The sequence below is a fragment of the Stenella coeruleoalba genome (genome assembly GCF_951394435.1).
Source record: "Stenella coeruleoalba genome assembly, chromosome: 18".
NCBI lineage: Eukaryota > Metazoa > Chordata > Mammalia > Artiodactyla > Delphinidae > Stenella > Stenella coeruleoalba.
Window position 1 is genome coordinate 49698396 of NC_137164.1, and position 15842 is coordinate 49714237.

The 15842-nt window shown below is 42.6% G+C and overlaps 1 protein-coding gene across 1 annotated transcript; it reads left to right on the forward strand.

The window, feature by feature from the left end:
- Positions 1-1755: 1755 nt before the first annotated feature.
- Positions 1756-6183, forward strand: ACOD1 (aconitate decarboxylase 1; the record flags this gene model as incomplete). The annotated part of the gene is made up of 4 exons (XM_079902986.1): positions 1756-1833; positions 2609-2698; positions 4118-4323; positions 5238-6183. 4 exons carry the CDS (start codon positions 1756-1758, stop codon positions 6181-6183), a joined length of 1320 nt encoding a protein of 439 aa, XP_079759112.1.
- Positions 6184-15842: the final 9659 nt, after the last annotated feature.

A 15842-nucleotide genomic window follows, 5' to 3' on the forward strand; every position in this document is an offset into this window, starting at 1 on the left:
AGGCAGTGGTTCTCGAGTGTAATTTTAAAGTTTCCAGTAGCCATATTGTAAAAAAGTAAGAAGAAACTGATGGGACTTCCCTGGGGCTTCCCTGGTGGCGCAGTGGTTGAGAGTCCACCTGCCGATGCAGGGGACACGGGTTCGTGCCCCGGTCCGGGAAGATCCCACATGCCGCGGAGCGGCTGGGCCCGTGAGCCATGGCCGCTGAGCCTGCGCATCCGGAGCGTGTGCTCCGCAACGGGAGAGGCCACAACAGTGAGAGGCCCGCGTACCGCAAAAAAAAAAAAAAGAAGAAACTGATGAAATGAATTTTAATCATATATTTTATTTAACCAATATACCCCAAATATTATCAATTTCAGCATGTAATTAATATTTTAAAATTATTAATGAAATGCTTTATATTCCTTTGTTTTCCTACTAAGTCTTCAAAACCCAGTGTTTATTCTCCTCTGATGACACGTCTCAGTTTGGACTAGTCACATGTAGCGCTCCATCACCAGATGTGGAGAGTAGCTACCACATTGGACATGACAGCACTACAGCTATCTTAGGAATCACTTAGGGATCACCTAGAGAGCTTAATGGAAACCTAGAACCCTGTACTAAGCTTCCAAATGTTCTGGTTCTGAGAAGGGTCTAATTCTGGAGGTGTGGGATGGAGAACCAGAAATGTTCATTCTCAGCAAGAAATCCAGGTTTCTGATGTATGTGTTCCTCAGGAAATGGGGGCTTAAGAGCTAGATGCATCGATTTTGGAGTTAGACCTACAGGGGTTTGTGTCCAGACTAAGTTACAGCTGTGTGACTTGGGGACTTCACCTTTCTGGGTCTTGGTCTCCTCACCTGCAGAAAGAAACTCACGATACATACCTAGAGACCAGTGAGTATTAAGTAGACACTGTATTTGAAACATTCGGCTCAACACCTGGCACGTGTCTACCAGTGCCAGCTCCACGCCCAGGCGTGCCCACATGGTGGGCGAGACGTCCCTCCCCTGCTCCCCCTCTGAGCCTCTGCGTGCCTCCACCAGAGCCCACCACCCAAGCACACATTATCTGCTTGCTAGTCTGTGTCCTCCACTGGACTGAGGACAGAAACTGGCTATTGCTCATTGCCACATCCCTCTGCCTCACACATGTGTTCAGTACACATCATTTTTTTTTTTTTTAAAGTTTTGGGAAGGATTTGTGACTTATTTGTTGCATGACCTTGGTCAGTTAATTTTAATTAATTAATTTTTTTATCTTTGCTGTGTTGGGTCTTCGTTTCTGTGCGAGGGCTTTCTCTAGTTGTGGCAAGCGGGGGCCACTCTTCATCGCGGTGCGCAGGCCTCTCACTATGGCGGTCTCTTGTTGCACAGCACAGGCTCCAGACGTGCAGGCTCAGTAGTTGTGGCTCACGGGCCTAGTTGCTCCGCGGCATGTGGGATCCTCCCAGACCAGGGCTCGAACCCGTGTCCCCTGCATTAGCAGGCAGATTCTCAACCACTGCACCACCAGGGAAGCCCAGTACACATCATTTTTTAGGAACTGAACTTAATTTAACCAACTGCGTTTCCTATAGTGGAGTATAAAGTCTTTGCGTAAAAGTACCTCCGGTTCTCATGTAGAAAGGAAGTGTGTGAATACAGAGTGAGTGAAGCATTGTTCTAACACTCTTCCCTTTAAAGTCTGTCACAGAAAGCTTTGCCAAAGTGATCCATGGCTTGAAAGTGGGACACCTGACAGATCGCGTTATCCAGAGGAGCAAGAGGATGATTCTGGATACCCTGGGTGTTGGGTTCCTGGGAACCAGTACAGAAGTGTTCCAAAAAGCCAGGGAATACAGTAAAGTAAGAAGCTCAATGTCTACTTTGGAGCTAAAAACCAAGTGTGCACATGCGCCTTTTTGTGAGGTGTACCCAGAAGCGCGCCCAGGGACGTGCGTTTGTGTTCTACTGCCCTACTCTTCATTTTAGAGATAGTGCTTTGTGTATACAGCATCGTTGTATATAGTTTTATGCTTTTCTATGCTTTATTACCTGAGTCTTAATATTCACCCACATCCTTTACTAAGTCACTATCTTAAGACCAGTCTTAATCTTAAGGCTAGCAAAATCTCAAAGTTGATTACTAGTCTGACTGAAAGCACATTTTTACCTGAGAGTCTTAGCGGCCATAGCCCCAGCCCATTTGTTCATGCAAAGACTTCAAGACTCTCTGGAGAAAAGCCTGGGCCAGCACCCTGAGCAGAGAGTAGGTGATTACGTGAGAGATGTAGCATCCACTCTCCAAAGAATATGCCTGGTCTATAGACGATGAGTCCACCTTTCCTAGTATTTATCCTCAAGGAGTAAATCAGAGTAAATTCAGACTTCATTCCTTGGTGCACTTATGGATCACGGTCTGGGACTGAGCAACAGCTTCTCCTCTCCCTTCCACAGAAAAAGTTATATATTCTTCTACAAGGAAGAAAGAAATCCAATGACTAGGGCTTCAGTCTAGCACAAAGGGCTCAATAAGAAGTATTAAAGTAATGCTTCTAAACATGAAGAACAACTCTTGAAATAGTGACTTGGCATGTTGGGTTCACACTCTGTATCACTGACTGATACTCTTTTGTTTCAGATCTATAGTTCCAACGTATCCAGCACTGTTTGGGGCCAGCCAGACTTCAGGCTACCACCAACATATGCTGCTTTCGTTAACGGTGTGGCTGTAAGGAGATTTCCATGTCTTTGTAACTGTTCAACAATCAGAACAATTTCAGGGCCAGAAAATATCTCAGAAATTGCCCAGTTTCCACATCTTACTGATGAGATCACTGAAGTTCAGAGAAGTGAAGTGGCCTGCCCTCTCTCCTTGTAGTAATTTCAGTTTTCATGTTTTTACAGTGAATTGATGCTTTTCAAACAAATTGTGAAGTAGAGGAAATAAGATGGATGTATTTAGATAAAAATGCCCCTAAGGTATCTCAACTCTAAACTAAATATCCAGACTCAGTTCCTTGTCAGTTCTTTCTGTGGTGGGCAGTATCAGCTTCTATCCAGTAACCAGCCTTTCATTCATTCATTCATTCAACAGATACTTATTGAGAAAGAAACAATGGCCATAAGGTGTCTACATTTTCTGAACCGAAAATCAGCACTTCTCATCTGACAATTTTTATGCTTTTTCTGTGTGTCACGGGCAGTCTAAAAGATATAATTTGGACATGAATCTGTTGGGATTTCTGAGATACTTTTATGGTTTATGGGACAGTAGTTCAGAATATTGAAAGTCAAACCTAGTGGTGCATCCCGAAGTAAGCATCCAGTAAGTAAGCGGTGGGAAAGGCACCAGCCACAACTAGTAGACAAAAATCTATCTTTAAATGAACTTCTGGTTATTACTATTTCGTATAAGGAAAACCCAAATGATTTTAAAATATAGCTTAATAGTTAAACTGGGTTCAAGAGTTCTTGCAACTTCTCCATAAGTTTGAAATTATTTATAATAAAAGGGTTCAAAAAATATGGCCTGATGTGGAATAAATGACATTAAACTTTTCATGTGACTTGTTTGAAAGGTGGAAGAGGGAGGGAGGGAGGAACAGCCACCTAATTCTACAGCTTTGTTTGTAAGGTAGATAAAGATCTTTCCAAGGGCTGTGGCACCTGAGTAAGAGCCAAGCTCCCTGCGGTTCACTAGCTGCTCCCAAGGTCGCACCTGATCTGGACAGAGGACAGCCTGTCTAGTGCCAAGTCATGTGATTAAGAATCGCAGCCAGGGCTTCCCTGGTGGTGCAGTGGTTGGGAGTCCGCCTGCCAATGCAGGGGATGCGGCTTTGTGCCCCAGTCCGGGAGGATCCCACATGCTGCGGAGCGGCTGGGCCCGTGAGCCGTGGCCGCTGAGCCTGCGTGTCCGGAGCCTGTGCTCCGCAACGGGAGAGGCCACAACAGTGAGAGGCCCGTGTACTGCAAAAAAAAAAAAAAAGAATCGCTGCCAGTTCATAGATTTAATTTTCAGAGAATCAGATCTAAAAATCTCACATCAAACAAGGTTATTATTGAACTAAACCCTGACTGGTCCAAAAGTCATTGCATTTGGGGAAATACATTTAGGTTTTGGTTGTTGTTTATGTGTCTGTTCACATAGGTTCACTCAATGGATTTTGATGACACGTGGTACCCTGCCACCCACCCTTCTGGAGCTGTCCTTCCTGTCCTCATGGCTTTGTCAGAAGCCCTGCCTCCAAGTCCAAAGTGTTCTGGCCTTGACCTGCTGCTGGCTTTCAACGTTGGTATTGAAGTGCAAGGCCGATTAATGCATTTCTCCAAGGAAGCCAAGGACATACCAAAGAGGTATGGAGAAACTGTGCCTCATCGTGAGGCGGCCACATTCCCCTTCATCTGTTAGTCGTTATCTCTGTAGATCTTTCTGACATAGAGGTTGGCTCAGTTGAAGATGTTGACGTTAGTGCTGGCAGATAAGTCAACTCAACCAGTCACATATCAAACTGTACATCCATATACAAAGGTGTGACCTCAGAAGTACTAGTGAAAAGTCTCCTCTGAGTTTAGAGAGCCTATCAAGCAACGAGGACCATGCATTAAATTGGAGCCTCTCACCCCAGGATGATCATGTCATTCTGGCCTCTGTGGGTACTCTGAATATCCCTCATCTCATCTCAAAGCGGAGTCTACTTTGGTATTTGCTAGGGTCCTTCAGACTAATGGGAACATTCAGAATATCCTAAACCCGACTGCTCAATCCACAGATCAAAAATGGTCAAACGCTGACTGTATCATATGGTTCAATCGAATATTTATTTTGCCCCGTGGTCCAGCCTGCTGGGGGAGGAATAAATCGGAATACTGAGTGAACTTTCACGGTTTCTACAAGGCCCTCAATTGTTACAGTTATTTACATAGGCTTTCAGCACTCAACAACTTTTGCCTTTTGGCAATAATTGCAGAAGTACCATTTATAAATAATTTACTATGTCGGGCACTGTTGTAATCATGCGAATTCGTTCAAAACTCACAAAACCCTATGAAGTAGATACTATTATTATGACCATTTTATAAAAGAGAAAACAGATACAGAGAAGTCGAATAACTTTTCCAAAACTCACACAGCTAATAAGAGGAAGAGCTGAGATTTGAACCTAGGCATTAGGACTGCTCCATTAGCTAAGCTCCTGACCACTGTGCTATACTGCCCCCTGGGGGCTGAGGTTTGTAAGTCTCCAACTCTTGTGTTTTTTGTTTTTCAGATTCCATCCCCCCTCAGTGGTGGGAACTTTGGGTAGTGCTGCTGCGGCATCTAAGTTTTTGGGGCTCAGCATGACAGAGTGCCAAGAGGCCCTGGCTATTGCTGTTTCTCATGCTGGGGCACCCATGGCGAATGCCGCCACTCAGACCAAGCCTCTTCACGTCGGCAATGCCGCCAGGCATGGGCTAGAAGCTGCTTTTCTGGCAATGCTGGGTCTCCAGGGAAACAAACAGGTCTTGGACATGGAGTCAGGGTTTGGGGCCTTCTATGCCAACTATGCCCCCAAAATCCTTCCAGACGTAGATTCACACACTTGGCTGCTGGACCAGCAGGATGTGGCCTTCAAGCTTTTCCCTGCCCATCTGGCCACGCACTGGGTGGCAGACGCAGCTGCATCTGTGAGAAAACAGCTTGTAAGAGACAGAGGCCTGCTTCCCACTGACCACATGGAGAGAATTGTGCTTAGAATTCCAGATGTCCAGTATGTGAACAGGCCCTTCCCAGACTCGGAGCCTGAGGCCCGACACTCCTTCCAGTACGTGGCCTGTGCCATGCTGCTGGATGGTGCCATCACTGCCTCATCATTCCACAAACACCAGGTCAACAGGCCACGGGTAAGAGAGCTGCTCGGTAAGGTAGAGCTGGAGCACCCTCAGGACAACCTACCAAATTTCAACACCCTCTACTGCGAGATAAGTGTTGCCCTCAAGGATGGAGCCATCTTCACAGAGCGCTCTGATACCTTCTACGGTCACTGGAGGAAGCCTCTGAGCCAGAAAGACCTACAGGAAAAGTTCAGAGCCAATGCCTGCAGGATGCTGTCCTGCCACACTGTAGAAAGGCTTATAGAGATAGTAGAAAACCTAGAAGACCTGGAAGACTGCTCTGTGTTAACCGCACTTCTGAAAGAACCCTCTCCACCAGAGATAGTTTCAAAATCTCTCTAGCATTTAACAGTTCCATCATGCAACCTCTCCTGAGGCTTAACAACATCTAAATGACTTTATATTGGGGAAAATTCAATGCTTTGCTTTACAGAGCAAGGGTCTGTTCTTGGTCTGCCTGGGAATAAATGCAGCATGCTGAAGAGAGTCCAGACACAGAACTGGATATACATGGAAGAAGTCTTGTCCTGTAAATTTTGCAAGACAGTTCCAGTTACCTATAGCAAGATAATGGTGCAAGAAACACAGAGAAATTTATTTTATAAGCATTCATAAGGCTGAAATTCAGGTCACCTGTGATTTGCTTAATCTTTTCAGAGGAGTTATTTATGAACTTCAAGAGCCTCAAGGCTTGAGAGGGATTTGAACTTCTGCATACAACTTGCTGACAGAAGAAGGGCTCTGGTCTGTTGTGCCACCGATGGATTTCTTACACTATGGCTTATCAGAAGCCCTTCACAATGGAGGGGATGCCACTGGGTTTAAAATAAGGTCTTCATGGGTTCAAATCCTGCCTCTGCCATTGACTAGATGTGACCCTGGCCATGGTTCTGGATAACCCTCTACTTAAGTTTCTCTATCTTTAAAGCATAAATTAAAAACAGTCTAAAAAATAAAGCAGTTTGGCTCTAGAAGTCATGCTCTTAATCACTACAATAGATCACCTTTCATTACAAAAAAATTTTTGAGACAAATATCATGGATGTAGAGTCTGAGATGTAATAAAGAATGACAGCCAAAACATAGTATATATGTGGGTAGTCAGATATATATTAAACTGTATAAAGTAATAAAAATGTCTTGTGGGGTTAAAAACTGCAACATTAGCATTAAATACATATTTTATATATATATATATATATATATATATATATATATATATAAGCAGGGAGTTATTATAGTTAATGTATTCTAAATTCCTCATGTTGTTCAAGAAAAGGGCAACACTATTAACTCTAGACTTTGATTTGTAAGTATGTATGTTGACATTTCTAGGGTGACTTATAAAACAGCAGTGGAACGTATCACTTCAGGTTAATAGAGAGAGAAATATGGAATTAGGAAAAAAAATAATCCAAAGAAAGGTAAGAAAGGAGGGGGAAAAGAAATATAGAAAAGGCAGGACAGAAAGCACAATATAAAATGATAGGAGGGACTTCCCTGGTTGCTCAGTGGTTAAGAATCCACCTGCCAATGCAGGGGACATGGGTTCGATCCCTGGTCCGGGAATATCCCACATGCCGCAGAACAACTAAGCCCATGCACCACAGCTGCTGAGCCTGTGCTCTAGAGCCTGTGAGCCACGACTACTGAGCCTATGTGTCACAACTACTGAGGCCCACGTGCCTAGAGCCCGTGCTCCACAAGAGAAGCCACTGCAATGAGAAGCCTGCGCACTGCAATGAAGAGTGGGCCCCACTTGCCACAACTAGAGGGAGCCCGCACGCAGCAGCAAAGACCAAACACAGCCAAAAAATAATAAATTAATTAAATAAATTTATTTAAAAATAAATAAATTTTTAAAATGATAGGAAAAATCCAAATATATATATATAATTATGAAGAGAGTAAATGAACTAAATGCTCCAGTTAAAAAACACAAAGACTATGAACACATTTTTAAATGTTTGTTTTATTAACACCTACTGTACATATCATTAATTCATCCATTTTACATTTTATGAGTTTTAGTAAATGTATAGAGTTGTGCAAATATCACTGAAATCCAGTTTCAGAATACTTCTATCACTTCCAAACATTCCTCAGGCCTGTTTGCAATCAATTCCCAATCTCCAGCCCTCAGCAGCCAATGATCTGCTTTCTATCTCTATAGTTTTGTCTTTTCCAACATTTCATATAAATGGAATCATTCAATATATAGTCTTACGTGTCTGGCTCTTTCACTTAGCATAATAGTTTTAAGATTTTTCCACATATGTATCAGTACTTTATTCCCTTTCATAGCCAAGTAGCATTCCATTGTATGGATATACCACATTTGTTTACCCATTAATTAGTTAAAGAGCGGCTGGATTGTTTCCAGTTTGGGGCTATTACAAATAATGCTTCTATGAACACACACAAACATGTCTTTCCATGGACGTATCTTTCCCTTTCTCTCGGGTTGATTCCTAGGAATGGGAATGCTGAGTCATTTGGTAAGTACATGTTTAATTTTAGTAAAACCTGTTTTCTATAAAGTAGTTATATCATGTTACATTTCCACCAGCAATGTACAATGGTTCCAGTTTCTCCTTATCCTCACCAACCTTTGGAATTATCAGTCTTTATAATTTTAGCCAGTCAAGTGTGTGTATAATGGTATCTCATTTTGGTTTTAATTTGCATTTCCCTAATGACTAACTCTTGCCCATTTTTGCCTATTATTATAATTAGGTTGTCTTCTTATTGAGTTGTATGAGTTCATTTTATATTCTGGCCATAAGTTCTTGAACAGATATCTCTTTTGCAAATATTTTCTCCTAGTCTGTGGCTTGTCTTATTGTGATTTTAATGGTCTCTCTCTCTCTCTTTTTTTTTTTTTTTTTTTTTTTTTTTGCAGTACGCTGGCCTCTCACTGTCGTGGCCTCTCCGGACGCGCAGGCTCCGGACGCGCAGGCTCAGCGGCCATGGCTCACGGGCCCAGCTGCTCCGCGGCATGTGGGATCTTCCCGGACTGGGGCACGAACCCGTGTCCCCTGCCTCGGCAGATGGACTCTCAACCACTGCACCACCAGGGAAGCCCTAATGGTCTCTTTTGAAGAACAGAAGTTTTAAATTTTGTTCAAGTCCATTTTGCTATTTTTTAAAAAAAATTATTGTTCCTACTTCTGGTGTTATTAGAAGGATTTTTTTTTTTTTGGTCGTGCCATGCAGCATGTGGGATATTAGTCTCCCAACCAGGGATTGAACCCGCACCTGCTGTATTGGAAGATTGGAGATTTAACCACTGGACAGCCAGGGAAGTCCCTAGAAGGCATTTTTAAAATCCAGTTATATACTTTATTCAAGACACACAAGGATGTAGAAAAGTTGAAAGTAAAAAATACAGGGGAAATGTGGATGGAATATTAACAAAAGAAAGCTAGAATAAATAAATGTTAATATTAAACAAAAAAGAATGATTAGAAAAGAGATAATAATTAAAAATTCAAGTCACTAGGTAACTAAAATAATTCTAAACTTCCATGCATCTAAATACTATTAAACTGCAAGGAGAAACAGATAAATCCAACACTATAGTGAGAGAATTTTAACATTTCTCTCTTAGTAATTTATATTTCAAGGAAACCAAAAATAAATAGACTATATAAGATTTAAACACAATCAACATGTCTTATCTAATGGACATATAGAGGACTCTGTACTCAAAAACTAGAGAATTCACAATAATTTAAAAATCTCACAGAACATTTACAAAAATTGACCATATACTTAGGCATAAAGCAAGTCTCAACTTTTCAAAGCACTGGATCATCCATTTCATTTTCTCTAATCACAATGTAATCAAGTTAAAAATCAAAATTAAAAAGACAATTAGAAAAGCCTGAAGTGCTCAGTAATAAACATTCCTCTAAATAACTGTTGGGTCACAAAAGAAATTACAGAGAAAATTATAAAACATTTAGAACTAACCAATAACAAAAATACCACATATCAAAATATATAGAATGTAGCAGAAGCACTACTTAGAAATGGGTAGAATTTTTTACTGCTGGCTCTATATTACATGGATTATATTGTTCCATAGGACACATCATGGTAACACTTATAAATTTGAACAAGGTTGATAAAAGAGGAGATAGAAGAGGTGGTTTCTACCGTGACCTTGAGATTAAATTTAATTATCCTATCTTGATACATTTCAGAAGTTTCTAGGGTCAAGATCTGAGGGCCATTAATAATATCCTCAGATAACCCCTGTTATAAACAAGACAACAAATCCCAAATAGAGTTATGCTAAGCCCATATCCACCAAATCGAGACTAACTGAATTACACTTTTGGCTCTTCCAAAAATGGAATCTTGAACCAGCAAATCAGGAATCTCTGATCAGCACTAGTTAGGTAATCTGCCTGATAGACCCCTGCCATCCCCTAAGGAAAGGAACCTTGCAATAACCAATTTGTTGTTTGTTTGTTTCTTTGTTTTGCCTAGTGTAACTTCCTTGTTTCCACTCCCTTCTGCCTATAAAAGTCTTTCATTTTGCACAGCTCTTTAGATCCCCTTTCTACCTGCTAGATTGGGTACTGCATGATTCAAATCGATTTGTGCTCAACTAAACTCTTTAAAAAAAACCTTAAGCCTCAGTTTAACTTGTAACACCCCCAAAGCTTGCTTCGGACCAACAGCAGGTGTTGGGGAAGACAGTTTCTCCTGAGGGGGACAACAGCACTCAAGGTGACCTTGATATTGGCTATTATGCCCACTGAGTTAACTGAAGGCAGGAGAAAATATGGGGGGCTATGGGTCTGTAGAGAGAGCTCAAGGGTCCTCTTCACTGACAACCCTGCACACCACCCACCCCATCTTACCACATAAAAATGATAGATGAGAGAGAGAGAGAGAGAGATTGGCTCCCCACGTTCTTTTCTAGATGATTCCTTTCAAAAAGCTAGGGCCACAGTGCTGGTGGAGACTTTGGATGGAATGAGAGAGTTAAAGCTGAGCTAGCATCTCTTCCTTCCACGAGGCTGGGGAGCAAGGACAGCTTGTGAGCTATTCTATCCTGAGAAAGCCCAAGATGGGACTCCGGCAGCTCTGATCTGATGTCTAGGCATTGTGGCAAATGCTTGTTTCTTCCCTTCCTTTCCCTTGGGTACAACAATGAAGGATGCAGCTCAGCCCACTGTTAGTGTGATAGGCCCTGTGTGTAGGCAAATGAGTCCTCCACATGGATCAGGCCAGACGGCCAAGGAGAAAATCCACCATGAGACTCAGACAAAGGCTCTAGCTCACAGAGAGAGGTTTATTCCAGTTCCCTCTCTGTATTTCTGCATCCTCAGCACATACTCATGACCTTGAGCCAAAGTGCCTCAGTCTCCGGGCATACCTTTGCCCACTCTGGGGACCCCTGGTGCTCTAGCATATATCTGGGGGACCCCCAAGACCAGGCACATATTCGGGTGCATGCCAAAAGAACTCATGGGGCTCTGCATATAGCTGTGCTCATGGTTAAGATTTACTATAGTGAAAGGATACAGGATCCACAAGAGAATAAGATACAGGCAGAGTCTGGAGAAACTCCTGCATAGGCTTTCAACGCTCCCTCCCTCCAAGTTGAGGAGGGAGGTGAATGTGTTCCTTTCTCCAAGAGAGAAAAGTTCAGTAAAATGTGTTCAATGCAAACACAGGAGAGAATGCTCAACATCATAAATCATTAGAGAAATGCAAATCAAAACTACAATGAGATATCATCTCACACCAGTCAGAATGGCCATCATCGAAAAATCTAGAAACAATAAATGCTGGAGAGGGTGTGGAGAAAAGGGAACTCTCTTGCACTGCTGGTGGGAATGTGAATTGATACAGCCACTATGGAGAACAGTATGGAGGTTCCTTAAAAAACTACAAATAGAACTACCATATGACCCAGCAATCCCACTACTGGGCATATACCCTGAGAAAACCATAATTCAAAAAGAGTCATGTACCAAAATGTTCATTGCAGCTCTATTTACAATAGCCAGGAGATGGAAACTACCTAAGTGTCCATCATCAGATGAATGTTTAAAGAAGATGTGGCACATATATACAATGGAATATTACTCAGCCATAAAAAGAAACGAAATTGAGCTATTTGTAGTGAGGTGGATGGACCTAGAGTCTGTCATACAGAGTGAAGTAAGTCAGAAAGAGAAAGACAAATACCGTATGCTAACACATATATATGGAATTTAAGTAAAAAAGAAAAAATGTCATGAAGAACCTAGGGGTAAGACAGGAATAAAGGCACAGACCTACTAGAGGATGGACTTGAGGATATGGGGAGGGGGAAGGGTAAGCTGGGACGAAGTGAGAGAGTGGCATGGACATATATACACTACCAAACGTAAAACAGATAGCTAGTGGGAAGCAGCCGCATAGCACAGGGAGATCAGCTCAGTGCTTTGTGACCACCTAAAGGGGTAGGATAGGGAGGGTGGGAGGGAGGGAGACACAAGAGGGAAGAGATATGGGAACATATGTATGTGTATAACTGATTCACTTTGTTATAAAGCAGAAACTAACACACCATTGTAAAGCAATTATACTCCAATGAAGATGTTAAAAAAAAAAAAAAGTGTTCAATGTTCCTGCCCTGGGAAGAGACTTACCACCCAAGGTTTTTATAAGCAGCTGGTCAGGAAGGCACCCTCTGCCCAGCAACAATGATAATTCCAAACTCCAAGAAGGAAAGCAGGTGTTCAGCATAATTCACATTGTTTGCACCGTCTAGGCAAAGTGGATCATTTTTATCAGTTAGGGAGTGGGTCAAGTGCCAAGTTCCCAGATGCCAGCCAAGTACCACCCCTGTAAAGCGGTCCTAATTAAGATAGTAGCCTCCAGCCTGCTATGTTCTCTCTTGTCTGCACAACTTGTCCCATCCTGAAATGCCTTCCATTCCTGTTCGTGTGGCTTTGTAGGGTAGAATAATGATACAGAAAAACTGGACATTGCCTCCACTTGAAGAACTGTCTCTGCCCTGTAGCACTTGAGGTCTATAAACGGTGTGTTTTATCATTGCATTAACTAAAACTGGTATCTCCAGTAGGCTTAGAGCTGCCACAGACCAAAGAGCTGTAATCATTTTAACCCAGGCATTTAAAATGACAATGTGAGTTTAAAGGGAATTTTTATATGTTATAACAAATTTACTTTGAAGTCCTATCTAAAAAATATCTCAGACAGACAGATAAGTCCCGTATGAAAACTGGGCCCGCCTTAAGGTCTGTGATAGTTTATGTAGGGGAACCTCTTTGGGTGCGGCGAGCCGTTTCTGACCGGCAGAATAACGAGCCGCCACACGCAAGATTCTTCTCGTATCACACTTTATTGGAGCACAGCTTGGTTGAAGAAAGATGGAAGGAAGACCCCGCAATCCTATAGCAGTCTGCTTATATAGGGATTAAGAACATGTGTCGCTCTGTGATTGGCTTTTGCCGATGGTGCGACTTGTGAGCCAGCATCGGATAGGTCGCTACTTTAAAACCTCATTAGTATACTTAGCGCAAGCGCAGTGGCCACAGGAAGGATGACTCAGCTTATTTCAGCTTCCTGCCGCGTAGCAGTTAGCTGACCGCGCCCTACATTTGGGGATGTGAAGTAAATGGTGGGTGTCCATTCAATTCAACAAATGTGTACTGAAGGCTTAATATGTGCCAGAGGATGTTCTTGGCGCAGGTGATTAGAGCAGTGAACAAAATAGGCAAAAACCCCTTACAACCGTGAGCTTACAACCTAGAGTGAGTACAGAGCCAAGCAACAGGACAAAGAAAGTGCTCTGTACCTCTTCTGGGCCAGCTGTGCTTCCTTCGTTCCTCCCCTGGTGGGAATGTGAGTTTCTGGAGCCTGAGTTGGGTTCAGGGACCAGGGAGCCCAATGCATGTGAGTGAATAGCCCCAGTTCTTCCTGGGAGAATATAGTCTGTGACAACAAAGGAACTGTAGGGGTGTATCTTCCTTGTCAATTCTGGCACGACTGCCCTGCATGGAGCAAAGCTACAGGGAACTGAAGGAAGGAGGAAACATCATGACCAGATGCACTGTTTTCCTTCCAGGAGAGCTGCACACGTGTGTGCGGGCACCCACCATGGTGTGGGGTCTCTTCCCACCACTGAAATCTATCTGCAGCACTGCAGTTTTTATTATGCACTAGTGAAATTGCCCTATTATTCCTCTCTTCTCCTACCCTACATTTTAAAAAGTAGCTTAGTGATAGTTCACAGAAAGTGACCATTCAGAAGGCATCCAAAGCAGGTGTTTCAGAAGCCACTACTCTGGCTCCTGATGAAACCCTGCCCAGCAGTTGACAGCTGCACAGCACATTAAAAGAATGTATGATGCTTCAAGTGTCATGGCTTTATCTGAATCAGACAGAACAGAATAAATACCTTCACAGAAATAATGAAAATTTGTCTAGTCACCAAGTTCAGTTGCTAATGCAGATATCTACACTCAGATATCGTTGTCTCACTTAAAAAATTCTCCCTGCTCTTTGTTGTAGTTAATTCTAAAAGCAAGTCAACCCACTCCAGTTACGGCTGGTGCCCATATAGAAGCCAACCTGGAGGTTCAGTAAAAAGCCTTTGCGATGGCCCAATGCCCAACTGTTTAAAACACAGCATGAAAGTATTGCTTCCGACTTTAACAAATGAAAAATAAAAATGACAAGGTGCTTGTCTAGAAACCACGGATATCTGGATAATTCAATGACAGTTATTTCATCATTAAGTCACGATCCCATTGAAAGCACCTATCATCAAGTGGTAAAATGTGTAATTCAATTTGTTGGAGCTCAACTATTTTTACTTGAACAATTTCTTCCAAAGACTGTGAAGTATCACTTTTCAAATACATTATAAAGCACTCCCCACATCATTTTCCCCATTCCATCACGATTTTCACGCGAGGGGCCATGCCACGAAGGCACATGTCTGCACCATCTCATTGGTAGTATCCTGGCAGGATTCCCTCACATCCCCATAGCTGTGTTTGCATCTAGGCTTCTGGGTGGCAGTGGCTGGGTCTGCATCAGCAAACCTATCAGAAGAGGAGCTCTAACTGAGGGGGAGAAAATGTTTCTTAGGCACCTGACAGCATGACTGTGAAGAGAGTTAAAATTATCAGCTCACACCAGCCTCTCAAACACTACAATATTTGGAACAAAAGCTCACAAGCACTGTGCACATAAGAAATCTGTTCCAACATGAGGCTTCATTGAAATACCCAGTTAGTAAGAGAAAGGAAGGCTATATGGACTAGGGTCAAGAGGAAATAATTCAAGTAAGCACAATTGGATCCATGTAGCTGAATGACATCATACAAGATAACTGCTACATTGAAACTGTTTCCTTACAGACTAAGCCAGAGTATTTTGTAAGAATACATCTTCTCGATGGTTCAATGCCACCTGGTCTTATCACTTTAAACCACAGCCCCTTGCCATGGCCGCCCCGACCTTAAGGCCAATCACCAAATACTGCAGCCCCATCATGAAAGATACTTTGTTAAGCTATTAGAAAAGCAGTCACACATATTCATCTGGAAGGAGGGAAACAGGAGAGTGCTTACCTGACAGGAAGCTTTTCATCCTTTTCTTCTCTATCCACAATATTATCCTGACCCACTGTGACTTCACAAGCAGGAAGGTTTCAGCTGCCAGCACAGGGAAAGGCAGCACCAGCTCATGGGCTTCTTAGCGCAGCAGAAGGGTTGAAATGTCCTTTACAGAACTGTTGACAGTGCAGCTCTGGGTCACCCCAAAACCACCTGCAAAGACAGGGGGCCTGGGATTATTTGAGGCAGAACCTATGATCAATTAATTTTTAAGCAAAGAATTAAGGCATATAAGAGCAATAACACATGAATCAAATGGCAGAAGAGCATTTCCTTAAAGTCTTCTGGAGTTGGTAATGACTTTGATTAATTCATTAACTTAGTTTTTAAAAAAATATTTATTTA